Below are 26,836 nucleotides of genomic sequence, written 5' to 3'. Positions count from 1 at the left end.
GGGCATGGGGCACAAGGGCCTGTGCACCCAGCTCATTTGGGCTGTGGTCTGGCTCTGAGGGTGTGGGCCGGCTGCTTGGTGCGTGACCCTTTCATCTGCCCTTTTTGTGAGTGGGAGATAAGATGGCCAGACTGCTGTTCCTCCTGAACCTGTGCTCTCTCCTTTGCCAGTCCTGTCCTCACCAGTCTTCTCACAGGTCCCTGCTTCTGTAGGAGAGGGGGTCTTGTGGTAGGTCAAGGGCAGAAACCATCACCAGCCTTGGTTTCCTCATCTGTAGCTTGAGGCTTATGTCCCGGCTCCTGCCCCTTTGCTCCCAAGATGAAAGGAGAAAACACAGATGTGGGTCACAGAAGCTGGTTTAGAATTGGTGGTTTTTAGGTTGGGTGCGGTGGCTCACGCCTGTAATCGCAGCACTTTGGGAGGCCAAGGCGGGCGGATCACCCAAGGTCAGGAGTTCGAGACCAGCCTGGCCAACATGGTGAAACCCCATCTCTACTAAAAATACAAAAAATTAGCCAGGTGTGGTGGTGGGCGCCTGTCATCCCAGCTACTCAGGAGACGGAGGCAGGAGAATCACTTGAACCTAGGAGGTGGAGGTTGCAGTGAGCCGAGATCGCGCCACTACCCTCCAGCCTGGGCGAGAGGCTCTTACTTGACTCAGCTCGTTGCATTTTGAGCCCCCTTCCTGTTTGCAGTCTCTCCTCTGCAAAGAGTGGTGTCGGCTGTTCCCTGACCTGCTGGGCTGGGCGGGCCGGCAGCGTGGCCCTGCCTCTGTCACCAGGGCTTTCTTGCCCGCTGGACTGTGAAGGCAGGGACCCGGCTAGACAGGGGCGGCATCGGCATCTCCAGCGTGTGACTGGAGCGGTCTGCACAGGGGCGGCATCGGCATCTCCAGCGTGTGACTGGAGCGGGGATCACGTGTGCTTGGGTCTCAGGGCTGAGCCGCAGCCCTGTCCAAGTTGGGTTCAGACAGGGGAGGATTCGGGCCTTTCTTCTAGGAAGGAGTGGGCTGTGGGCTCCCAGCTGGGACCTGGTGGGGTTTTCAGTACTGGTTTGCAGAGTGACTAAGGGATGTGCCCCAGCCTGATGCTGTAGTTAGAAGGACATGCATGTCCTGGCGGTGCACCTGGGAGGGGCCCTCCGCCCGTTGAGTGGTGAGCCACCTCTCAGCTTGTTCTCTTCCCTGCACAGTGGATGCGGATGTCCTCCTGGAGGCCTGCTGTGCAGATGGACACCGAATGGCCACTAATCAGAAGGACTGCTCGCTGCCATATGCCACGGAATCCAAAGAATGCAGGTACGTTTGCCAGTGGCCACTGTTTGACTGGAACAGTCTTCCTGTAGAGGAAAGTGGGGGAGGAAAGGATGGTGTGTGCCAGGCCTCTCGGGAGAGGTTGGACACCCAGGCCCGGATCCATCCAGGCTGGATGGATTTAAAAAAAGGGGGGACAGTTGTGGGGGAGCAGAGGAGATGATGTGACTAAAGAGCCTTGCGAACGGAAACACGGACCACCTACAGACCCCCAAAATGCCGGGTAGCTGGCACAGAGTGAAGTGTTTCACCAGCCGGTTTTTCACCTTCTGCACTAACCAACATCTGGATCGACTGTTTTTATTCTTCTCTCCCTACATGGACTCCAGCTCTCTGAAAATTCTGAGGCCATGTAAGCTTAGAATAAATGATGAGAGGCCGGGCACGGTGGCTCACGCCTGTAATCCCAGCACTTTGGGAGGCCGAGGTGGGTGGGTCACCTGAGGTCGGGAGTTCGAGACCAGCCTGGCCAACACGGTGAAACCCCGTCTCTACTAAAAATACAAAAAAAATTAGACAGGCATGGGTGGTGGGTGCCTGTAATCCCAGCTACTTGGAAGGCTGAGGCCAGAGAATCGCCTGGGAGGCGGAGGTTGCAGTGAGCTAAGATTGCTCCACTGCACTTCAGTCTAAGCAACAAGAGTGAAACTCTATTTCAAAAAAAAAAAAAGAATAAATGATGAGATTAGGTCATTGCTGGTCATCATCATAAAAATAATAGTGAAAACCCCAGCAAGCGTCTGGAGCACCTACTTTATGTGGAGCCTTTGATGTACATTATCTCATTGAACTTTGTTATGAACGCCATTTGACAGAGCAGGAGACCAGGCTTTCCCCAGGTGTTCAGCTGGTAAGCAATGATGGGAGGATCTAAACTCGGGGTGCGCGCCTGGGAGGCGAGGCTGTGGAAGCAGCCAGCATTTGCCACCCATTTGTTCTCTCTGCCTCAATTCCGAGTCTAAGCAGCCGTGATGCTGGGAGCCAGGGGCGCGGGGTGGAGAGCTGTCGCGGAAAGAATGTACGGGAACGGCTCGCCGGCCTCATCCCGGAGATTTGCGTTTGTGCCGGGGTGTGCATGGGCTGCTGCCTTCCAGCGCGATGAAGAACGTAGATCCTGATGAAGGAAATTCTTGAAAAGTCGAAAGCATTATAGAGCAAACAAAGGAAAATAGGAAACTCGCGTGGCTTGAATTGACTGGGAGACCATGCAGTCAGGATTTATGGGACATCTGATGAGTGGGAGCCGTGATCCTGGCGTGCAGCGGGTGCAGGAAATGCTGGAAGTGTCATAGGGGCCGCCGGCCTTTCTGCAGTGAGGCTGGGTGATGAGCACTGAGCATTCTGTGTACCGTCTGCACGGACAGCAGCCAGCCTGGCCCTGGGAAGGACAAGGGCTGGGGAGGTGGACCAACCTGGGTGGGTTTCTGGCTGGGTGACCTGAGCCAGCTCAAAGGCACCATGATACCTCCTTTTCGGGGTTGTTATAATGATCAGAGATCACCTGGGCGCGGTGGCTCACCCCTGTAATCCCATCTCTTTGGGAGACCGAAGCGGGTGGATCACCTGATGTCAGGAATTGCGCACTAGCCTGACCAACATGGTGAAACCCCGTCTCTACTAAAAATACAAAAATTAGCTGGGCGTGGTGGCGGGCACCTGTAATCCCAGCTACTCGGGATGGTGAGGCAGGAGAATCACTTGAACCCGGGAGGCGGAGGTTGCAGTGAGCTGAGACCATTCATTGTACTCCAGCCTGGGTGACAAGAGTGAGATTCCGTGCTCCCACCACCAAAAGAAAAAAATCAAGAGATCACCTATGAAACCAGCACCACAAAGCCAGACCGTGGCAGTGTATTGGTTTTCCAGGACTGCCAGAGCAGAGTACAAGAGGCAGAGCGGCTCAACCGCTGGCTCCTCGTAGTTCCGGAGGCCAGAAGCCTGAGACCGAGGCGTCGGCAGGGTGGGTTCCTTCTGAGGCCCCTCTCCTGGGCCTGTAGATGCCCTCTTCTCCCTGTGTCCTCACACGGCCTTCCCTCTGTGTGTGTCTGTGTCCTATGCACCGCTTCCTCGAAGGACACCGGTCCTATTGGATTAGAGCCTGCCCTAACGACCTCATTTAACTGTATCACCTATTTAAAGTCCCTGTCTCCAAATAGAGTCACATTCTGAGATACTGGGGGTTAGGACTTCACCAGATGGATTTGGGAAGACACAGTTTAGCCCATAATAGGGAGCCACTGTTACTAATACTTACTGAAATAAAAGAAAATGAGGCATCAGCCCGTGTAACCCTTCTATGTGCAGACAGAGAAACTGAGGCCACACATTCAGCAACTCTCTGGGCCTTGCTTGTGAATGGGGATTTTAGTTACTATCAAATGTATTCTGACTTTTACTCACCAATGTCTTTGATACATTTTGGAGTTATCTTTTTTCTTTTTTTTGTGAAACAGAGTCTCTCTCTGTCACCCAGGCTGGAGTACAGTATGTCGATCTTGGCTCACTGCAACCTCCGCCTCCTGGGTTCAAGCGATTCTCCTCGAGTATCTGAGATTACAGGCATGCACTACCACACCAGGCTAATTTTTGTATTTTTAGTAGAAACAGAGTTTCACCATGTTGGCCAGGCTGGTCTCAAACTCCTGACCTCAGGTGATCCTCCTGCCTCAGCCTCCTAAAGTGCTGGGATTATGGGCGTGAGCCACCGCACCCGGCCAATTTTGGGGTTATCTTTAATCTCCTTTGGGTCCCAGAGGACAAACACATTGCCTTCTTGTAAATTTTAAACATACATTAGATTTCCTGAAATGTAGGAAATGCCATCAGAATAGCTGAGAGGGCAGTCCTTCTCTCTTTAAGTGCAGGTGCAAGTCCAGACTCCTGGGTATCGTGAGTTTCCATATGACAGTGTCCCTGAAATGTGGCTTAATGCCTAGGACACCACTCAAAGGTCACCGGATGCAAGTGACTGGCCCGTTGACTCATCCAGTGGACACACAGACCAGGGGCCACATACCTGTCCTAGGCTGCCCCTCCAGTGAGCCACTGAGCCACCCTACTCTGCCTGTGTCACTGCCCTGTGGCCCCAGGTGCTGTCTGCTGCCCTCCAGCCCTTCCTGCGTGCTTCGGCTTTACCCTGTTCTCATTGGGTTCCAAACCTCACGCAGCCTGTGCCAATCAGAGGCCAAGCCTGGACTCCAGCTCACAGTGAGACGGAGCCCACGTAAGGGTTCAGCAGGCAGGCACTGATGTGGCTGTGGGGGTTCCCAGGTGAGCAGGACCCTGCCCCAGCCTCCCCAACCTGGGGGGGTCAGAGCTCCCATCTGGGTGAGGCAAGGGCTGTGGGTGTGGGGCATGGCCAGCAGTGCAGTGATGCTAATGAAGGGATTTTCTAATGTGTTTTGTACAGATTATCATTTTTAGTGAAGGCAGGGAAGGGATAGGGCAGATCAGGAATCAAATCTGATTTACAAGAATCCTCTTAATAGTGATATTTAAAAGATGCAAGAAACAGGGGTCACTGACACCTGGTTTGCCTGTTGTGTTAGCCAGTTCCTTTTTTTTTTTTTTTTGAGATGGAGTCTGGCCGTGTCGCCCAGGCTGGAGTGCAGTGGCGCAATCTCAGCTTCCTGCAACCTCCGCCTCCTGGGTTCAAGCGATCCTCCTGCCTCAGCCTCCCGAGTAGCTGGGATTACAGGCGCCCGCCACCACACCCGGCTGATTTTGGTATTTTTAGTAGAGACGGGGTTTCACCATGTTGGCCAGGCTGGTCTCGAACTCCTGGCCTCAAGTGATCTGATGCCTCGGCCTCCCAAAGTGCTGAGATTACAGGTGTGAGCCACTGCGCCCAGCCGAGTTCTCTTCTTTTGAAGTGGCGTCCTGTGAGGCTCACCAGCTGAAGTAAAATCAGTTTTTGTTCATTCGACAAAGCTGTATCGGCTCTTGATGCTCACGAAGAGGCAGGATGAAAGCCAGGGGCAGGGGAGCCCAGGCCAGCCCTCCTGGGCAAGAGTCGAGGGTGTGAGGCCCTGAGGGTCCGCGGCGCCCAAAGGAGGGGGTGTCAGCTCCCCGAGTGGGTGAGAGGCTCAGAGAGGACAGCGGGGAGAGGCCGACCTCTCTGCAGCCATGGGCTCTGGCCAAGCAGGGGTTAAGCAGCCTGCAGCTTCAACAAGGACACGTTTGGGGTGGTCAGAAGATGGCAGCTTTGATGTTTTCCCATCATGTGTCATCTTGACTCTAGGTCTCCACCAAGGCCCGACATTCCTTGGGATCGAGATCTAAATCCACCTAAAACCTTGGATTAGGTTAAACCCACATGCCCTTCAGCGTCTTTTGGAGGAATTTGAACACACCCAATGAAACCTAAAGCAGGTCCCAAGCTGACATTTTCCAGCCCAGCATTTCTCTAACCCCTTCTTTATCTTGCAAATCTCACTGAGGGCCTGCTAGGTGCCAGGCTCCGTTCTGGTGAGTGGGGATAAATCGGTGAATGAAATATGCAAAGTCCCCTGACCTCGTGTAGGTGGCATTCTACAGGGGATGCAGAGTGCAAAGGAAGTCATAAGTCAGTCTGATGGTTTGCAGGAAGGCAGGGTGTGCCGTGAGGGAAACAGGGAGGGATAGGGGTTTCTGCATGGTGGGTTTACAATTTTAGAGCTGTGGGGTTGGCCTCACTGTGCCAGGACCTGAATGGGACAAGGGAGTGGGCAGTATGGAAAGTGGGAAGAGCATCCCAGGCTGAGGGAACGGCCCAGAGGAGAGGGTGTGCAGGTGCTGGGCAGCACAGCAAGGGGATCAGGGTGGCTGGAGTGGAGCCAGCAAGAGCCAGTCCCAAGGAGAAAGCACCAGATACAAGGGTAACCAGGTGACTGAGGGGGCCGTGAGATAGAGGTCAGGGGGATTGGGGCTGAGCCTGAGGCAGCTGGACACCCTGAGGTGCCTGGGACACTTGATTGCTTCCACCTTTTGGATGTTGTAAATAATATTGCTGTGAGGCCGGGCGCAGTGGCTCATGCCTATAATCCCAGCACTTTGGGAGGCTGGGGCGGGCAGATCACTTGAGGTCAGGAGTTTGAGACCATCCTGGCCAACATGGCAATATCTCATCTCTATTAAAAATATAAAAAGTTAGCTGGGCATGGTGGTGGGCGCCTGTAATCCCAGCTACTCGTGAGGCTGAGGCAGGAGAATCACTAGAACCCAGTAAGCGGAGGTTGCAGTGAGCCCAGATCGCAACATTGCCCTCCAGCCTGGGCGACAAAGCAAGATTCCATCTCAAAAACAAAACAAAACAAAACACAACAACAAACTGCTGTGAACATGGGTGTGCAAGTATCGGTTTGAAACCCTGCTTCAGTTCTTTGGATATATACCCAGAAATGGAATTGCTGGGTCCTATGATTATTCTATTTTTAATTTTGTGAGGAACTGTGCCTCACGGCATCTGCCCCTTTTCCATTCCCACCAGCAACGCGCATGGGTTCCAATGTCTCCACATCCTCACCAACACTTGTGATTTTCTGGCCAGCCAATATTTTTTGAATGGATGTATGCATGTCTGGTGGCTCGCTCTGGCAGTTTCGTGAAATGCCTGTTATTTGCAAATCCACTGAAAGCGTGAGTGAAACGTGGGCTAGCTCAGCTTGGTAATTCCATCCTGGGGCCTAAAGGCAGTTTTGGAGATGCACGGGCAGCCGGGTGCAGACCTCCAGTTCCCCGGGGAAGGTTAGGGGAAGGTGTGCTGGCGGCTGCTATTTTTGTGCAGAGGTGACCTGGCTGGCAGTGCAGGGAAGCTGGGGAGGCCCCGACCCTCTCTCCTGGAGGCACGGGTTGGGTGACTCTCCCGTGACACACTCCTCTCCTGCTCATTGCCTTTGGAGCCCGCCCACACCAGCCCCTAGCTGTCACAGCCTCCTGGTTGTGTCAGAGAAGCTGATTTTGGCGGGTCGAGGACCTCTCCCCAGAGCCCCGGCACGGCTGGGAGGCGTGGGCTGTGCAGCTAGGTGCCATTGCAACCCCCATCCCTCCCTCTGGGGCCTTGGGCAGGCTACCCCACAGGACTCTCAGAAGCTGTTTGCTCTGAGCCTGGAAGATGCGACGAGCACTGAGAAGAGTTCGACCTGATAAAGGGATGGAAGGTCAGGCCCAGAGTCAGCCCCCCGCCGCTTTTTGGTTTTCAAATCAGCAGGAACATTATGCGGGTGAAGCCTAGTGCTCAGAGGAGTGACATGGCCGCTCTGGTGACAAAACTGGGCCTCCTGACTCTGACTCCAGACACCATGCTGCATTCTCTTTCTTTTTTTTTTAAAAAAAGAGGCCAGGCACGGTGGCTTACGCCTGTAATCCCAACACTTTGGGAGGCTGAAGTGGGTGAATCACCTGAGGTCAGGAGTTCCAGACCAGCCTGGCCAACATAGTGAAACCCCATCTCTACAAAAATACAAAAATTAGCCAGGTGTGGTGGCACATGCCTGTAGGCCCCGCTACTGGGGAGGCTGAGGCAGGAGAATCGCTTGAACCCGAGAGGCAGAGGCTGCAGTGAGCCGAGATCACACTACTACACTCCAGCCTGGGCGACAGAGCGAGACTCCATCTCAAAAAAAAAGTGAGAAAGAAAGTAAAAAACAGGGTCTTACCGTGTTACCCAGACTGGTCCCAAACTCCTGGGCTCAAATGGTCCTCCCACCTCATCCTGTCAATGCGCTGGCATTACAGGTGTGAACCACTGTGCCCGGCCAAGCCTTTCTAACTAAAATGCTAATTGAGCTCCTTCTGTGTGACACCGGGGCGCTGTGTGTTTCTCTCTCTGTGTCTGTGGGAGCAGGGAAGGGGAGGCCCAGAGGTGAGAGCACCCCCACCCCCAAGGACTTCGTACCCCGGGCCCCCTGCCCACAGAGCCTTGGCCCAGCCCACCCCTCCCCCACAGGATGGTGCAGGAGCAGTGCTGCCACAGCCAGCTGGAGGAGTTGCACTGTGCCACGGGCATCAGCCTGGCCAACGAGCAGGACCACTGTGCCGCGCCCCGTGGTGACAACGCTAGCCTGGAGGCCACGTTTGTGAAGGTGAGAGCCAAAGACCATGTGGGGTCGCTGCCCGTCCCCACTAGTCAGCAGACCCGGGCCCTCCCAGCTGAGCGACACTGTCCGTCAGCGCTCCCTGCCTCAGGCCACCTTTCTTCTTGAGCAGCTGGGTGTAGGGGCAGGAGGGAGGTGGAAAACCCCAGTATTTCTCCCCCTCCCCTGTAGCCGTAAACCCCGGAGGATACCTGGGCTGAGCCTCCCACGAGGTGGTGGGGGTGAAGTGATCTGGCCTTGCCCTGAGAACTGCCTGTCTCCAGGCTTTGGGCAGACGCGGAAGTCAAAGCAGGGCTCCTCTTGGGCTTTCAGAATCTTCTTCTCAGTTCGGGGTAGGCACCCTCACCTACCCAGGAGGCTCTCAGGCTTCTCTACCCACAGACTAGTCAGGGTCCAGAGGTAAAAATGGGCCCTCCCTAAGACCTCTGATAAGATCTGACCTCTATAACCACCCTAGAAGAGGAAACTGAGGTTCAGAGAGGCCCATCCTCCAAAATGGCCTCTCTGCAGTCCTGTCAGGGACCCAGATGGGATCCTACCCTGAAGGTAAGCTGTGAATAAATGGCAGAGTCCTCTTCCCTGAGTGCTCCTAGGACCCTACGTGCTAGCAGGTCACTCAGGACCGCTATGGCCATGGAAGGGCTGCGTCTTTGCAAGAGGTGGAAAGGTGCGTGATCGCATTCCCGGTCTGAACACTAGCAGTAAACCCGAGGTGTCCAGGCCATCCCTCCCTTACCACCCAGCCAGCAAGGAAAACAAACCCCGCCAGGAGGAACTTGGGCCTGGAGGAGCTCGGGTTTGGAAGCTGGGCTCCTGTTGGAGGCGCCAGATGACGAAAATACATTCCCTGGAAGAAGCTTCCTGTTCCTACTTAGGAAGGTGTTGGAATAATTTTAAGAAGCAAGAATCTGAATGAAGTCTGGATTCCAGGAGGGGGTATGGGAGCTCCTTTGTGGGGATTCTCCACATAGACGGGGCTGTGGAGGGCCTCTGTGTGGAGGAATTGGGGGTCCCAAGCCCCCTGCCCACCTTGGCCTGTGTGGGCTTTCACAGGGCAGGGCTCTGGCCCAGGAGGGAGCTGGGTGGGGTGAGGGTGGGAGTGCCTGGGAACCAGGACTTTGGACGTTTAATGACTGCCCCCACCCCCGGCACCCAATGCAGGGCTGGGCCTTGCGGATGCCGTCCGTCCGGCGCACTGCTGTGCCCATGTCCCCAGACTTGAGAGGTGTGTAAAAAGCACAGAACATTCTAGCAGCAGTGGGAACAGATCGCTTTGACAGATGAGCGATTTGTGTTTCCGGGAAGGATTACTCACACCCCAAAAGATGGATGAGGTAACTGATGCTCCCTACGCTTTCTGGCAGCAGAGGGCGTAGGATACGCAGCCTGGAAGACCCATCAACGCCACATAACTGAGGCAAACACCTCCCGGCTCTTGCTGGGGACTGTTTGGAAAGTTCTGTGCTCCTTCTTAGGATAACCACTTAGTAAAGACTGAAGCAGGGCTTTTCATGTGTCAGGGCAAATGTTGCTTCTGGGACTCAGGTGTGAGGTCACAGGGACTTGGAAGTAACTATGGGGACCTGGGTCCGGGTGGCAGACAGCCACCCTGTCCTTTGACCTTGCTTGATGACTCGTCTTGAAGTTCCTGTGCTTTCAAATGCACGGTGCAATTCCTGCTGCCTGAACCCCCCTAACTCAAAAACGGAAAGGCAAGATGCACGCGTGTCATTCTTCCGGGCATGGTAGAGAAACCTCAGACCATGCAAAGGGAACAGAACTTTGGAGCTTGTGCACGGTGCTATAAGAAGCTCCCTCCTAGCCGGGCGCGGTGGCTCAAGCCTGTAATCCCAGCACTTTGGGAGGCCGAGACGGGTGGATCACGAGGTCAGGAGATCGAGACCATCCTGGCGAACACGGTGAAACCCCGTCTCTACTAAAAAATACAAAAAACTAGCCGGGCGAGGTGGCGGGCGTCTGTAGTCCCAGCTACTCGGGAGGCTGAGGCAGGAGAATGACGTGAACCCGGGAGGCGGAGCTTGCAGTGAGCTGAGATCCGGCCACTGCACTCCAGCCCGGGTGACATAGTGAGACTCCGTCTCAAAAAAAAAAAAAAAAAGAAGCTCCCTCCTCCTGGAGGTGTGTGAGCAGAGCCAGGTGGTCGCTGGGCAGGGCAGGGATGTTGAGGTGTGCAATTGCGTGTTGGGGTGGGGAGGAGAGGTAGATGCCAGGCCCTTTAAGGTTCCTTTCAAAACTGGGGCCTAGATGGTTTGGGGTAGGGGGATGGACTTTCTTTGCTATTTGTTGCTGACATTTAGAAGTGGTATCTAAGCCAGACTTGGGTCATCACTCTCCTGGTTGTGTGGACAAGGGGCTCAGAGAGGCATCCCCTGAGGCCTCTCATGGGCCCCGCTGGGCTGTCTGTCCCGCTCCTCCATCCGGGATCTCCACCTGTGTTTGCAGAGGTGCTGCCATTGCTGTCTGCTGGGGAGGGCGGCCCAGGCCCAGGGCCAGAGCTGTGAGTACAACCTCATGGTCGGCTACCAGTGTGGACAGGTCTTCCGGGCGTGCTGTGTCAAGAGCCAGGAGACCGGAGACTTGGATGTCAGGAGCCTCCAAGAAACAGGTAATTTTCCCCCTTCCTTCCCTTGTGGGCAGTGTATTAAGGTTCTTCAGGATATGTATATAGAACGAGATTAGAGAGAGAGAGATTTTAAGGACTTGGCTCACGTGATCGTGGGGGCTGGCAAGTCCAAAATCTGCAGGGCAGGCCTGTAGGCTGGAGCCCCAGGGAAGGAGGGGCATTGCAGCTGGAGTTCAAAGGCAGTGTGCTGGCAGAATGCTGCCTTCCCCGGGGGAGGCCAGTCTGAAGGCCTTCTGTTGATTGGGTGAGGCCCACCCACGGTATGAAGATGATCTGCTTTTCTCAGCATCAACAGACTTACATATTAATCTCTTCTGTTTTTTAGAGACAGAGTCTTGCTCTGTCACCCAGGCTGGAGTGCAGTGCCGTGGTGTGATCTCGGCTCGCTGCAACTTCCACCTCCTGGGTTCAAGTGATTCTTGTGCCTCAGCCTCCCGAGTAGCTGGGATTAAAGGTGTGCACCACCACGCCTGGCTAATTTTTGCATTTTTAGTAGAGGCGGGGTTTCACCATGTTGGCCAAGTTGATCTGGAACTCCTGACCTCAGGTGATCCACCTGCCTTGGCCTCGCAAAGTGCTAGGATTACAGGTGTGAGCCATTGTGCTGGGCCAATATTAATCTCTAAAAAATAGCTTCACAGCAGTGTCCAGGCTAGTGTTTGACTAAACATATGGGGACCATACCCCAGCCAAATTGACACTTAAAATGAACCATTACAGGTAACATGTGCATCCGTGTCACCATTGCCTTAACCCAGCATGGACTGACTCCAGTTGTCAGAGCCATTCGTGTTTGTGACCTTATCTGAGAGCCGCCGTCCTGGAGTGACGCTGCGTGCCTGGAGTCTGGGATCAGACAAATCCGTGCTCCTATCCCGGTCCTAATGTGCATCTTGGTCCCCTTATCTGGGAAGTGGGGATAGTTGCAGTCCTACTTCATCAGATACTGGGAGGATGGAGTGTGAGATTAGGTATCAAGGGTTGAGTGCAGCACCTGGCCCCATAAGCGTCTGCCCTCACTATCTCCCCTTGTCCCTTCAGCTGCCCGGGGCAGCGTGGGTGGCTGGCCTTGCTCTCACTTTTTGGGTAAGGGTCTGATGTTCAAGATCACACGGCCAGCATGTGGACGAGGGAGACCCAGGCCTTCCACCTCCCGGCCAGTGCCTTCTCCATCTGGAGCTGATGACGAATGAACGAGCAGATGGGGGCCATCGCTGGCTAATAGCTGGCTATGCTCTGTCAAATCATAACACTCAGCAAAGGGGCATGTGACCCCAAGAGCAGCTGCAAGATCACTCTCAGCTGTGTGACCCCAGTTCTGTGTCCTCACCCTGCATTTCTGTGTGATTCAGTTACAGGGTTCAGGAGACTTCGTAGCTGTCCAGTAGTCTCTCATGCCATGGTTTCGTGCTGTAACAGAATTAACCTGTAAGAAGGCAGGACTCCGCCTGGGCCAAGCTTGCTGTGTGGTTTTCAGCCCATTCCCTCTTCTCTCTGAGTTTTCCCCCGACTCTCTTACGAAATAAAGAGGCGCAAGACGGGCACAGTGGCTCATGCCTATAATCCCAGCACTTTGGGAGGCCGAGACGGGCGAATCACCTGAGGTCAGGAGTTTGAGACCAGCCTAGCCAACATGGATAAACCCTGTCTCTACTAAAAATACAAAAATTAGCTGGGCGTGGTGGCGGGCACCTGTAATCCCTGCTACTTGGAAGGCTGAGGCAGGGAGAATCGCTTGAACCCAGGAGGCGGAGGTTGCAGTGAGCCAAGATGGCACCATTGCATTCCAGCCTGAGTGACAGAGCGAGACTCAGTCTCAAAAAAATAAATAAATAAATACAATAAAATAAATAAAGCAGTGGGGCGGTGCCTGAAGGGGTGAAAGGGAAGAACTCTCAGACCTGTAGTCTCTAAGTCAAGCTGATGGCTGTAGGATCCCAGGTAACGCAGGGAAGCTTTCACTTCTCGTTCTTAGCTTTTCAAGTCTAGGCTGTAGGGTCCCGGGTCACAGGGGACCCAGGTCACCTGGGACTTATCTTTCACTTCTTGTTCTTAGCTTTTCAAGTCCAGGGCCCCATGGATGCCACTGAGATAATTTCAGATGTCACAGTCATCAAGTGGGATTGGGGCCACATTCTGCCTCCTTCCTTTCCTTGGGTTTTGAAATCAGAGATGACATTTTCACTTTAAACAAACCCAAACTTTTCGTGCTAGAGGAGGATTTCTCCTGCATCTCGGGGGCGGATTTTTACTGATTTATGTCTGCAGCGTGAGCAATCTCTGGGCTTTTCTGCAGCTCCAGATGTTTGCTTTATCTCTCCGTCTTTTATCTGCTTCAGTCCTTGCCCCAGACTTTCCTCGCATGCTCCCTCCTCTGGGAGGGCTTCCTGTCTTCACAGCCGCACCTTCCTCCCACTGCTACCTGTGCCGTGGACCCACTGTTTGCTTCCTCGGGGCCATGCAGAAGGTCCCCAGACCGGTGCTGGCCTGCGACAAATAAGTACAGAAATGGAGAGTAACCCTTTACAAACACATAATAGCATTTGATAGAATCAGTCAGGAGACACAAGTTTTTACTGCGTGCATCGCTTTAGACTTGGAGGGCGTGTGTTGATTGTTATAGCAAGGCTGTGACTGCATTTGCTGAGCTGGTTGAGTAATTTGGACATGGCAACAGCACCCAGCGTGAAGTCAATGATTACAGGCCCTTGTGTCTGTGCTCTTTCTGTTATAATTGATCCCTTTTTTTGAAACGAGTCTCGCTCTTGTCGGCCAGGCTGGAATGCAATGGTGTGATCTTGACTTGCTGCAACCTCCAAGTCCTGGGTTCAAGCGATTCTTCTGCCTGAGCCTACTGAGTACCTGAGATTACAGGCACATGGCACCATACTCGGCTAATTTTTGTATTTTTAGTAGAGACAGGGTTTCACCGGGTTGGCCATGATGGTCTTGAACTCCTGACCTCAGGTGATCCGCCCGCCTTGGCCTCCCAAAGTGCTGGGATTACAGGTGTGAGCCACCACGCCTGGCCTATAATGGATCAGAGATCAATTATACATTTACAAGTGTAATTCTATCTTAAAGAGGATAGAGTTAATACTTAGCTGTTTATGTAAGATGTTCAGATGGGCATTACTGCCTGATAGTGACAAGAAGAGAGAATGTTGGGAGTTTCTTTTAAGATAAGATGGGTGCTTGGATAAATGTTTGACTTGGTCTTTTTCCCCCTTAGATAAGATCACTGAGGTGGAGGAGGAACAAGAGGACCCATACCTGAATGACCGCTGCCGAGGTGAGACTCCGGCGTCTCCCATGAGTTGGTATTTAAACAAACCCCAAGGGGCCGGCCAGGTGGCTCAGGCCTGTAATCCTAGTACTTTGGGAAGCCAAGGCAGGAGGAGGATCCCTTGAGCCCAGGAGGTTGAGGCTGCAGTGAGGTATGACTGTGCCTTTGCACTCCAGCCGGGGCGACAGAGCTGGACCTTGTCTCAAAACAAACCAACAAACCAAAACAAAGCCAAGGAGTCTCAGTGCTGATCTCACTGGAGATTGGAACCCAGGTTTTGCTTCGGTTTACCCTGCAAAGTGCCCACTTCCGCCCTGAGGAGTCCTGGACTCCCAGCTCCTCCTTCCCTTCCCCCTTCCAGATCTGGGGCCGGCTGGGGAGGGGAAGCGTGGGCTTACCGAGGAGGGGCCCTGGTGAGGGCTGGTGTGGAAAGCCTGCACATTACTGAGTCCCCAGGCCTTGCGAAGGTGACGGGGGCCTCCCCCAGGCTCTCAGGGGAGAAGAGGGGGCTAAGTGTTCCTTGCCTTTGTGCCCCTGGAGCCCCAGCCACGGTTCTGTCACCATTGGTGATATTCATTTGCCTCACAAGGAGATGTTTGCACATTTAAGTAAGGGCCTTGCAGGTTTGTTTTTCATATGATAAAAGTGTTTTTCTTTCATGGAACATTCCGGCATGTCTAGACCTGCAGATCTGCCCCACAAGCTCTTTCAGTAGTTCGCCCTGTGGTGAGGGTGTTAATTAGGAGCCAGTTTAATCCCCAAATGATGCAGTCAGTGCACAGTGATAGTCGGTCCAGGGGCCTGGTGGAGGGAGGAGGGGAGTGACCGAGAGCCCCAGCAAGCCTCAGGGCTGTGGGAGGAGCTTTCTGGGGAGGAGAGAGCTGGTCTGCAAAGAGGAGGCAGGATTAACTGGGAAAATAACCCCGAAAGGGTCCTCAGGGAGACCTGAAACCGTGTAAAGGGCACAGACCCACTGTAGCCGGACTCTGGGTGGCAGTGGTCCGGGGAAGGAGGTGGGGTTAGAGGGCCAGAGGGAGGGGCCCGAGAAGCAGGCAGACTGGCAGCAGTTAGAATTGGGTCTGGTAGAATCTTTCCCTGGTCGAGGCTTATCCTGATGAGATTTGCACTCTGAGCATCACTCTGGTTGCCCTGTAGGAAGAACAGGTTGCGGGGTGCTACTGGGCTCTGCAGGTAGGAGGCTGTGGCCACAGCCAACTGGGCAGCTGCAGGAGTTCAGGCCATGGTAGTTGGCTTGGAGCAGCGAGACAGCTCGAGAGTTCAGTGAGGAGCAGGTACATGAGGCCTAGTTGAGGCCTGACCTTCCACGTGGAGCCCAACACCCCCATGTCCATGGCCAGCGGTGAGCTCTTCTCTGCCTCGCCCCTTCCAGGTCCACCCCAGCCTACAAAGGGCACCCTGCACACCACCTGAGTTTTCCACATGGGGAGGTTGGGACCTGAAGCAGCAGCCCCTGAGGGGTGTCCAGAGCCAGATCCTGGGGGTCTCCTAGGAGAGCTGCAGGTGGCCTCCAGCCAGGTCAGCCTGCCTTCCTGGGTTCGTGTGCCCAGAAGGCGTTTTCTGTGACCCAGCCTGAACGGAGCTAGAAACCACACAGTGCCTGGGGTGCGTCCAGCCCTGGCTCACACATGCTGTCCTTCCAGGAGGTGGGCCCTGCAAGCAGCAGTGCCGAGACACGGGTGATGAGGTGGTCTGCTCCTGCTTCGTGGGCTACCAGCTGCTCTCTGATGGTGTCTCCTGTGAAGGTAAATGTCTCTGTCTCAGGTGCCAGCAGGACTGGCAGGTCACTGTGCTTGGGAGCCTGTGCTGGAGGGCTGAACAGAACCTGCCTTGTACAGCCCAGACCCCATTCAGGGGTGGAGAGCAGCCCAGGACTCGCTTTCTTGTACCCTGGAGTTTGCAGTGCAGAGGCCCCTGCCAAGACTTCCCTCCGAGGCAATATAAGCACCGGGGTTGGGAAAGAGGACGGATTTGGGGTCTAACCAGGTTCCGGGTCCAGGATCTGCTGAGTGGCCTTGGGCACATCCCTCAGTCTGTGAGATGGGGGAGATGGAGAAGATGCCGCCCCCACTTACGGGGTTCTTGAGGACCACATAACTCCAGTCTCAGAAAAAGCAGTAGATAAGAAGGTTAGCCTGGGAGAGAAATCACTGCTTTCGGCTCCATGCAGTCCACAGCCTAGATGTGCACATGGTGGGCCTCAGCTCAGCTTGCGAGGGTGCGGGGAAGCACTTCCACCGTGGCTTTGGCACCTTCCTCCTGAGGATGTGTCAGGATGGGTCGTTCTTGCTGGTCACCCCTGCACTGCCTCGGTCTCTCCTAGATGTCAATGAATGCATCACGGGCAGCCACAGCTGCCGGCTTGGAGAATCCTGCATCAACACAGTGGGCTCTTTCCGCTGCCAGCGGGACAGCAGCTGCGGGACTGGCTATGAGCTCACCGAGGACAATAGCTGCAAAGGTACAGCACGCGCTCCGAGTCCGCAAACCTGGTCTCCCAGGTGTAGATACGGTGCGGTGGGAAGGGCAGCTCTGGGGTCTGGGCTCCCGCAGTCCTGCGCCCTGTGTGGCTGCCTGGGGGACTGCCTGCTCATCTGCGGGAGGGAGGTGGTTATACCCACCAGGGTGTCTGGACGGGTGGGATGGAAAGTGAAAGTGCTTGCCAGTAATGTTCAGAACACTGAAAAAGTTGACAGTAGTGCACCAGTACCGGTTAGTTCTGCTATTAGGAAAAGATTTACGTTCTTACGGTGTGGAGTCAATGATGGCAGATTTGGGTTTCTAAAAAGGCTCAGTGCCTGATTATTTAAAATCAAGACCAGAGATGAATTTCAGGTTCTTACATGTACTTTCTAAAAAAAAAAAAAAAGAAAAAAGCAAAAAACAAAAACAAAAAAACCCCCACAACTGTTTTTGCACAACAGCTGCCTTCCATCTGAATCCAGGCTTCCTTGAAGTTCAAAGCGTATCCCCTTCCACTGCGTAAACACATGGCATTTCTGGCTGCCAGCCCTTCCCCGCCAAGCCTTAGGTGTTATTTGGCAGATGGGGAGGCTCTGATGAGGATCGCTTAGAACACAGTTTTTGCAGAGCGTTTCAAGCCTTTCAGAAGGACAAATCCACTTGTGTAAAAGTGTCACTCACTGTGTCATGAGAGTAACTTCAAAGCACACATCCCTTCTGACATCTGGGGGCCACAGAGCAAGTTCTGTCCTCCCCACCCCCGCACACCAGCTGGGTGGTTTGGACCCCAAGAGCCCAGTGGCCAAGCCAGCTGAGTATACACATGTGACCATTTGACAGCCATGAACTTCAAGGGAAGGGCAGCCCATCACATCCTGTGATGACCGTAACCCTTGTTAATATTTGGAATATTGTGAAGGCTTCAGAATGAATATGTTTATAGAGACTGTGTTTGTTGCCACTAAGATAATTGCCTTATGATCTAAACTAAACATACACTTAGCTTGAATGAATACTCATATATATATACCTGCCAGGAAAATGCCAGGGTGATTGATTATAACAGACAGTTTGCCTCATAAGAGCCTTGGGAAAGAAGTCAGCTTTTTAAGTCTTTAGCAACTGGAGCACGATTTGGCTCAGTGAAGTCCTTTTTGTGTATGATTTCTCTATTAGAATGTTTTGGGTTATAGTCTGAGTAATGAGCATTAGAAAAATCTTTCTTGTGATTTTAAAGTGTTGTAAGATGCTTCTGGCAGGACTCTTGCTAACAATCTCCTTTTTTTATGATGTACCAGATATTGACGAGTGTGAGAGTGGTATTCATAACTGCCTCCCCGATTTTATCTGTCAGAATACTCTGGGATCCTTCCGCTGCCGACCCAAGCTACAGTGCAAGAGTGGCTTTATACAAGATGCTCTAGGCAACTGTATTGGTAAGACGTGTGCTGCCAGGACTAGTGGGTTATTCCAGGAGGGGCCAGCGATCTAGCCTTGGGGCAGGCCTCTGGAATCTGAGGGGCCGCATGGTGTACGGAACGGGGGTTGGCAAACTTTTTGTGTAAAGGGCTAGACAGCAAATAGAGCAAATACGTTAGCCGTTGTAGGCCATATGGTCTCCATCATGATACTCAACTCTGCTGTTATAGTCTAAAGCAGCCAAGGGCCGCCTGTAAACAAATGGGTGTAGCTGTGTTCCAATAAAACTTTATTTACAAAAATAGGCAGCAGGCTGGGTTTGGCCCAAGGGCCACAGTTGGCTGATCTGGGTTTAGATGAAAGAGCTTGGGTTTTGGAGTTAGAGACATCTGGTTTTAAACGGAGTAACGCAAGAAAATGACTTCTTCTGAGCTTTAATTTTTTCCTCTATAAAATGGGAGTAATCATAGTATCTGGCTTATAGACTTGAGGCCAGGATTAGGCGAGTCCTTGCGGTACACAGGAAGCACTCAGCGAGTGGTGATTCCTTGCCACAGGCATTTAGCCTATTAAAAAATTGTTTTAAAAAATACTTGGCTGGGCACAGTGGGTCACACCTGTAATCCTAGCACTTTAGGAGGCCGAGGCAGGAGGATTGCTTGAGCCCAGGTGTTTGAGGCCAGCCTGGGCAATATAGTGAGACCCCATCTCTACAAAAGATTAGCTGGGTGTGGTGGCGCACGCCTGTAGTCCCAGCTACTTGAGAGGCTGAGCTGGGAGGATTCCTTGAGCAGGGAGGTCGAGGCTGCAGCGAGCTGTGATCGTGCTACTGCACTCCAGTCTGGGCAACAGAGCAAGACCCTGTCTCAAAAATAAAATAAAATATACAAATAAAAAATAGTCTGTGTTAGTATTTGAATTCATAGAGACAGAAAGTAGAATGGCAGGTGCCAGGGGCTGGGCAGTGAGTGTTTCACGGGTGCAGTTTCAGTTTGAGAAAAATGAAAAAGTTCTGGAGACGGACGGGGGAGATGGTGGCACAACAGTGTGAATGCACTGATGCCCCTGAACCGTCTACTTAAAATGGTTACGATGGCACGTAAAATTTGTAGTTCACATGTAGTTCATTTGGTAAACATGTAGTTTACCACAATAAGAAAAGCAACTCTGGCCGGGCGCGGTGGCTCACACTTGCAATCCCAGCACTTTGGGAGGCTGAGGTGGGCGGATCACCTGAGGTCAAGAGTTCGAGACCAGCCTGACCAACATAGTGAAACCCCGTCTCTACTAAAAATACAAAAATTAGCTGGGCGTAGTGGTGGGCGCCTGTAATCCCAGCTGCTTAGGAGGCTGAGGCAGGAGAATTGCTTGAACCTGGGAGGCAGAGGTTACAGTGAGCTGAGATCGTGCCACTGCACTCCAGCCTGGGTGACAGGGCGAGACTCCACCTCAAAAAAAAAAAAAAAAAAAAAAAGAAACTCTGCTGATATCAGAGAAATACTAATATGAAAAGAGAGACTATCATGTGAACTCAGTATTAATGTAGGAGGCCTGGGAAAGACCGCTTACGCTAGAGGAGCGGCATGGGGTGCGAGCGGGGAGCCGGCTGGCCTGGGTTTCTAGTCCTGGAAAGACGGGAGGTGAGTCTTGCTTTCCCCTGCCGTTGTCAGGTTAACTGCCTGGCTAGGCCACCGCGGTCAGCGCCTAAGTCCCGATCCACCGGCTTTCCCTCGGCCTCTGCTTGGCAGATGCTCCTGGGTCCTGCCTTTGAGGTCAGAGAGACTTTTTAGGAGAAAAGATGAGGAATCGCAGCTACAGATCACACTAGTCAGAACCTCTCCATCTGGGGTGGCCACATCACCTCTCCCCTGCCCTGAGCAAGGGAGTGTAAATTTCTATCTTACTTCTATTTCAACTTTTTCTTAGAGAAATCTGTATTGATCGTTTATTTGAAATAGTGGTTTGGAGAGAGAGCTCTTCCCCCACTGCATTTTTTGAACCACCGAGATATTTAAAGACAAGTGGATGTGGCTGGGCGCGGTGACTCATGCGTATAATCCCGGCACTTTGGGAGGCCAAGGTGGGTGGATCACTTGAGGTCAGGAGTTTGATACCAGCCTGACCAATACAGTGAAACCCCGTCTCTACTAAAAATATAAAAATTAGCCGGACGTGGTGGTGCACGCCTGTAATCCCAGCTACTCAGGAGGCTGAGGCAGGAGAATCGCTTGAAGCCAGGAGGTGGAGGTTGCAGTGAGCCAGGATCGCGCCACTGCATTCCAGCCTGGACAACAGAGCAAGACTCTATTTCACCAAAAAAAAAAAAAAAAAAAAAAGACAAGTGGAATAGTGAGCCCTTAGGACAGGGGCCGTATCTGAAACCCGCCCCAGCCTTCCACTGTTACAGCTTCCCTGTCATTCCCTGGGAGAGACTTCTGAGCTGGGGGGCTGTGGCTCGGCTGCCAGTTGGCCCCTTGCCAGTCCCCTGCCAGCAGGGAAGGATGGTTGTTTCTCAGTGCAGGGGGTGGTGAGTAGGGAAGCCATGGGCTCTCCAGAGCCAGCGGGGAGGATAGTCCTGCTCAGACTTGCAGCCTGCCCAAAGGGGGGTCCGGAGGAGGCTGGCGTGGACTGCAGACGGAAACCCTGACTCATGGCAAAATCAGCCCCGAGGCAGCGTTTGCAAGTCTCAACCTAGCCCTGACTTTCCTCTCTACAGGGTGCAGCACTGTGTAGGGGCTAAGGCTCGGGAGCTGTCCCCTCACTGTCCTTCCAGGACCGGCAAGCAGGCTGTGGGCTGAAGGCCAGCCTGGCAGCCCTGAGCTGTTCCTTGCCATCTCCCTGGGTCCTCAGTGACAGCATCAAAAGCCAAATGTTCATCTCCCTCAGGGTCCCCTCAGCGTGGGATGCCAGGATAGGGGTGGGGTTCCCCTTTTCATGTGCTCTCAATCTTTGCAGTCAAGCTCAGGATTCGTTGTTTTAAAAGATCTCTATTTATTTCAAAAATTATGTGCGTCTTGATGTACAAATCAGCAAACAAAACCTAAGTGTAGGAAGTAAACGCTCCTCCCCCGCGACCCTGCCTGCTTCTTGGCAGGCTCCGTGAGCCCTTCTGGGCTCTGCTCCCTGGACACTTTTTTTTTTTTTTTTTTTTTATGAAAATGGGACCGGACTGTTCTGTCACTTGCTTTTTTCCCCTCTTGACAGGGTACTTAGAAATCATTTCATGTCAACACCTTTATATTAAAAAAACGACTCTTAAAAAATGTTTCTCTTAAAAAACGACTGCATCAGCAGAAATATTTCTTTCTAACGAGAAAATATGTCAAGATAGAAGATAGTTTCAGGCCGTCTGGGAGAGGGCTGAAAAGGTTCTATGTCAGGTTCTGATCCCCCAGCACGCACCCTGGGTCCTCTGCTCCCACACCTCTGCCCGTGGTACCTGCTCCCCCACCCAGGAATAGCACGGTCCATGGTTGGAAGCGCCGATTCCCTTGTGTAGCCAGAATCCATCTTCCTGGAGCTCCGAGAACCATCCTGGGATCCCAAGAGCCCCTCTGAGCCTCCTGCCTGTAGCAGAAGAGCTCTTCCTGCAGAGCTAGCACAAGGGGTGGGTCAGGGTTCCAGGAAGCGGAGGTCTCTGTCCCTATCATACATGGAGAATTTTCTAGGACCTTAAGGTTGGGTCACCGAGGGCTTTGCGACCAGCATGGCTTTGTTGGGTTTTCTTTGCTCTTTTTCTTCGAATCCTCTCCTGCTGCTGCTGTCTTCCTTTCTCCTCCTCCTCCTCCTGTCCCTCCTCCCCTCCGCTCCTTCCCTACCCCTCCTCCTCTTCCTTCTTTTCTTCTTTGTTTTTTTTTTTTTCTTTTTTTCTTTTTTTTTTTTTGAGACAGTCTCACTCTGTCACCCAGACTGGAGTGCAGTAGCACAATTTTGGCTCACTGCCACCTCCTCTCTTCTGGGTTCAAGCGATTCTCCTGCCTCAGGCTTCCAAGTAGCTGGGATTACAGGCGCCCACCAACATGCCTGGCTGAGTTTTGTATTTTTAGTAGTGATGGGGTTTTGCCATGTTGGCCAGGTTGGTCTCGAGCTCTTGACCTCAGGTGATCCTCCCGCCTCGGCCTCCCAAAGTGCTGGGATTACAGGCATGAGCCACCATCCCCGACCTCTTCCTTTCTTCTTGAGTGGAGAGGAGGGAATGGGCCAGGGCTTCCCACATGTCCCGGCTGACCTGTGTCTGGGATGTCGGCAGGTCCTGGGGCAGGAAGGGGTTCCGCTGAATCTAGGAAGCACGGAGGGAAGCAAGTGAACAGGGACCTTGGCAGCTTGGGCTTTTCCCATGTGAATCCCTGAGAGGGAAAGATTCAGCGCCATGTTCCCAAACTCAACCGATGTTTTACATTGATTTTCTCTCTGTTTATTCATTCCCATTCATTCATTCATTCATTCATTCATTCATTCATTGATAGCCAGGTCTTACCCCTGTGGAGCACATGATGTTCTGAGGGACACTGTTGTTCTGGGGAACAGAGTTTGGGGAATGCAGTCTGAGTGAGGAGCCTGCAGCACCTGGGGGAAGGCAGCCACCACTCTGCTAAACGCTGCATTTATTCATGTTACAGGGCAGGGGCCACCCAGCTGTTTCTCTAGAGGGGCTAGATGGTAAATAACAACTTCAGTCTCTATGGCAACCACTCGACTCTGCCAGTTGCAGTGTAAAAGCAGCCCTGAGCAATGTGTAAGAGTGGGCCTGGCTGCCCGCTAAGAAAACTTTATTTACAAAAGTAGGTGTAAGCCGGATTTGAACCAAGGGCCATCATTTGCTGGCCACTGATTTAAGGGAGCTGGGAAGCAGGAGATCCTGGTTCTAGACCTGGGTCCCGGTTGGCTCCTGACTCCATCCATTCCGTCTCTGGACCTTGGTTTCCTGTTTATAAAGCGCAGGCAGTAATGATAGTGATACCAGCATTACCTCACTTGCAGGCTGGCTGTGGTTCTCGAGAGCAGTAATGGATATAAAAGCTTTTGTAAACTGTAAATTGCTGCACGGTCAGTGCGAAGACGGACTCATTTGACTGGGGAGGGTGGACTTGGCTGGCAGGAAGAGGGGTACAGCTGTCCTCCTTTCTGACTTATGCTCAAGGGTCTTCCACCATCACTCCCTCTCTTTGTCCCCTGGCCCCAGATGCTTTGTAAGTGTCTTAGCAAGGTTCTCCAAGGTGATGCTTAGACACTGAGGTCCTTTTCCACTCCCTCTCTCAGGAAGTGCGATCTGTGCATTCTTCCTCCGAATTTGAGCAGAAGGAGGGAATCCATGTGTAGCGTGGTCCTCCCGGACCATTCACGGGTTCACACTTGCTCACTGTATGTCATCAAAGATAAATGCCCTATGGTCCTCATGTCAGAGGTATGTCCATTTAAGAAAGGGGATTGCCGTGCAGTGAGCACAGAGCCATGGCACCTCCCGGGTGGGCCTGGGTCAGCATAGGCCCTGTGAAGCCCAATCATTGGAGGGGCCTAGAGCCTCGCTGGGAGCCAGAGTTGCTGGCACCACGTGGACGGTCACCTGTCTCCTTAACACCTTGTCCAGTGTGTGGAGTAGATGAATGCAGGAAAAGCCAGGCAGGCAGGTCCTGATTTGGCACAGCGAACGGTGGAGGTGCTGGAGATTTAGGGACAGGAAGAAGGGCCAGAGAGGTGGTATTTGAGGCAGTATGCAGTGATAAAATTTGGGAGCCAGTTGGGAGACGTGTGGTCCTGGGCTGTGTGGTCCAGGGTGAGGGGGTTGAGCCCCTCCATTTGTGGTTTTGCAAAGAGGTGGAAAGGGGAATTTCTTTGGAGATCCAATTTTTGGGTTCTGGGACACCCTCCAGGTTTAACCACGTGGTCTCTGTCTTTTCCCACTGTAGATATCAATGAGTGTTTGAGTATCAGTGCCCCGTGCCCTACCGGGCATACATGCATCAATACGGAGGGCTCCTACACGTGCCAGAAGAACGTGCCCAACTGTGGCCGTGGCTACCATCTCAACGAGGAGGGAACTCGCTGTGTTGGTTAGTATTAAGAAAACATATCTGAAATCCACTTTCCTGTCTGCTTCCAGCACACACCCTCCCTTCTCTGGAAGCAGAAAGTTGATCCCCAAAGCAAAGCCGTTTCTATCAGCCCATCCATCCCGTTGTCAATTCCCAAGCATGGGGCTTCATTGTCTTGCCTGGACTGGTGCAGTAGAACACCAACCCGTCTGCTGCCTCAGCCTTGTCCAGCTTGTCCTGAGCCCAAAGCTCTCTCACCCCGTCCTGTTTACAACTCCATCAGCTCCCCACTGGTGACAAAGGATGGATGCCTCTGCTTACTGTCCAGTCCCCTAGAGCTGGGCCAATTCCACAAACTTTGTAATTCAGGCAGTGTGGGTCTTGCCACTCGCCACACAAGCACTGTCCTTTCCTCTCTGTGTGGGTGTTTGCTCTTACATCATTCCCTCTGCCCACTTGCTCCTGCGTTCCTTTGGATCCAGGGCACCCAGCCTGCCTAGATCCTGCCAGGGAAGGAGCCTTCCTCCCATAATCCCCAGGACACTTCTTCAGTGTCTCTCTGGGTTCCTGGCCTGCCAGCCAGGTAGGGCTGCCTCTGGATCAGCTGTCTCCACAGTCTGGGACTCGGCACACATTAGGTGCTCTGTGGAGTTGTGTTGAAATGGAATGCCCGTTTCCATGTGCTCATTTCTTGCTTTCCTTTCTGATCATCTTGGGGGGAAAAAGACCCAAACTAAAGTTTTTCATCATGGCTTTCTTTCTCCTTTGCAAGACGTGGACGAGTGCGCACCACCTGCCGAGCCCTGTGGGCGGGGGCACCGCTGTGTGAACTCTCCCGGAAGTTTCCGCTGCGAGTGCAAGACGGGTTACTATTTCGACGGCATCAGCAGGATGTGTGTGGGTGCGTGGGGGGCCCGCAGGCCTTGGGGGAACCCGGCCACGTGGTACCAGGGACACATTCTGTGGCATCTCGAGCGGTGTGGTCTGATCCTCATCTCAGATAATCCCAAGTGCAGACAGACCCCAAGAGAAGACCCTGGGTCAGGAGACCCCATTCTAGCCTCAGCTGTGCTGCTGCCCAGCTGGGCGGCCAGTGGCACAGCCCCCCTGTGTGTGAGCTTGCTCCCCACCTGTAGAAAGGGGTTTTGCTCGACCTAGGACCTCCAAGTGCTGTTGAGCCAGGTCTACACATGCGGGCAGCGTCAGTGATTTCCTGAAGGTTCACCGCTGAGCTGCAGAGCCACAGGAGCTGGAGTGTGCCTTTAGCCCAGGGCAGTGAGGGGAAAAGTTGACCAGGAGTGGGGTCAGGTCCTATCCAGCCAGTGCCTGCTGTCACCAAACCTAGGTGCCCAGGGAAGCCTGGCAGCTGCCACCCCACTCCCCCAAAGCAAGCACTTTGCTAGATCCTGACAGACCCTCCTGTGGGCCCTGGAGAGGAGGACTGGCAGGAGGGCACAAGATCAGCTGTGCTGCTGCGGAAGGAGCACGAGGCTCGCCCGGCGAGCAGGCACACCACGGCGGCCCCGGCTCTCCCACTGACTTCCTGCGTGCTTGGGACAAGTCACTTTACATTCCTTGTGTGAGAAATGAGGCTGGAGGCTGGGCTTGGTGACTCGTGCCTGTAATCCCAGCACTTTGGGAGACTAAGGTGGGCGGATCACTTGAGGTCAGGAGTTTGAGACCAGCCTGGCCAACATGGTGAAACCCCGTCTCTATAAAAAATACAAAAATTAGCTGGGCGTGGTAGCCTGCACTTGTAATCCCAGCTACTTGGGAGGCTGAGGCAGGAGAATCACTTGAACTGGGAGGCGGAGGTTGCAGTGAGCCGAGATCGTGCCACTGCTCTCCAGCCTGGGAGACAGAGCGAGACTCTGTCTCAAAGATGAAGAAAAAGAAAGAAAGGAGGCTGGAGGAGGTGGAGGACAAAGGACATGAGCTGGCCTTGTTAGGGGGGTGGAATGTGGCGCCACTGTGTTGGACATTGCCCTGAGCTGACCCACCCCTCACTTTCAGATGTGAACGAGTGCCAGCGCTACCCCGGGCGCCTTTGTGGCCACAAGTGCGAGAACACGCTGGGCTCCTACGTCTGCAGCTGTTCCGTGGGCTTCCGGCTCTCTGTAGACGGCAGGTCGTGTGAAGGTGAGGCTGGGGCCCCGTCCACTCACTTCCGCCACGTCAGCTTCCTCCTGGGGAAGCCACCGTTTTCCTGCAGCCCCATTTGGAGCAGGTCTGCCTTGGTTTCCCCAGCACGTGTTAAGTGACATGTTAGCAGGGGAAGTGCCTGTAAAATATTGTTCATCAGAGGGGACTGCCCGCCTGCCAGCCCTATGTCCCTGATGACATCCGCCCTCCGAGGCCGTGTCAGGGTTCACAGGCTGCGGCAGAGGCCCTGTGGGATGTGGCTAGGATCGTGGGGCTTGGAGCATGAGACCCACCAGTCACAGGGCCTTGGTTATGCCCGACCTCTCCCTGCCTCCATGTCCTCACGGGGGAGAGGGGTTGATGTTTGAAAGAGCAGCGAAAACTGGACACTTGTTTTGCACAAAGACCGTGTGCGGATTTTAATCAGATGCTGCCTAGGGGAGAGAG

The 26,836-nt window shown here is 53.4% G+C and overlaps 1 protein-coding gene across 2 annotated transcripts in view; it reads left to right on the top strand.

Annotated features, from left to right (window-relative positions):
• FBLN1 (fibulin 1) overlaps positions 1 to 26,836 on the top strand; it is a 97,404-nt gene that overhangs the window by 14,683 nt on the left and 55,885 nt on the right. For both annotated transcript variants that reach the window (XM_007976078.3, XM_007976079.3), the window contains exons 2-11: positions 1,192 to 1,297; positions 8,238 to 8,373; positions 10,849 to 11,011; positions 14,262 to 14,321; positions 15,977 to 16,078; positions 16,657 to 16,794; positions 18,095 to 18,232; positions 24,122 to 24,265; positions 25,020 to 25,148; positions 26,261 to 26,386. In XM_007976078.3, the coding sequence (XP_007974269.3) occupies positions 1,192 to 1,297; positions 8,238 to 8,373; positions 10,849 to 11,011; positions 14,262 to 14,321; positions 15,977 to 16,078; positions 16,657 to 16,794; positions 18,095 to 18,232; positions 24,122 to 24,265; positions 25,020 to 25,148; positions 26,261 to 26,386 (1,242 nt within the window). The remainder of the gene's footprint in view (positions 1 to 1,191; positions 1,298 to 8,237; positions 8,374 to 10,848; positions 11,012 to 14,261; positions 14,322 to 15,976; positions 16,079 to 16,656; positions 16,795 to 18,094; positions 18,233 to 24,121; positions 24,266 to 25,019; positions 25,149 to 26,260; positions 26,387 to 26,836) is intronic.

This window comes from Chlorocebus sabaeus, chromosome 19, assembly GCF_047675955.1.
Source record: "Chlorocebus sabaeus isolate Y175 chromosome 19, mChlSab1.0.hap1, whole genome shotgun sequence".
Classification (NCBI taxonomy): Eukaryota; Metazoa; Chordata; class Mammalia; order Primates; family Cercopithecidae; genus Chlorocebus; species Chlorocebus sabaeus.
Note: the sequence above shows the minus strand (reverse complement) of the source record. Positions and strands in the feature narration are given on the sequence as shown.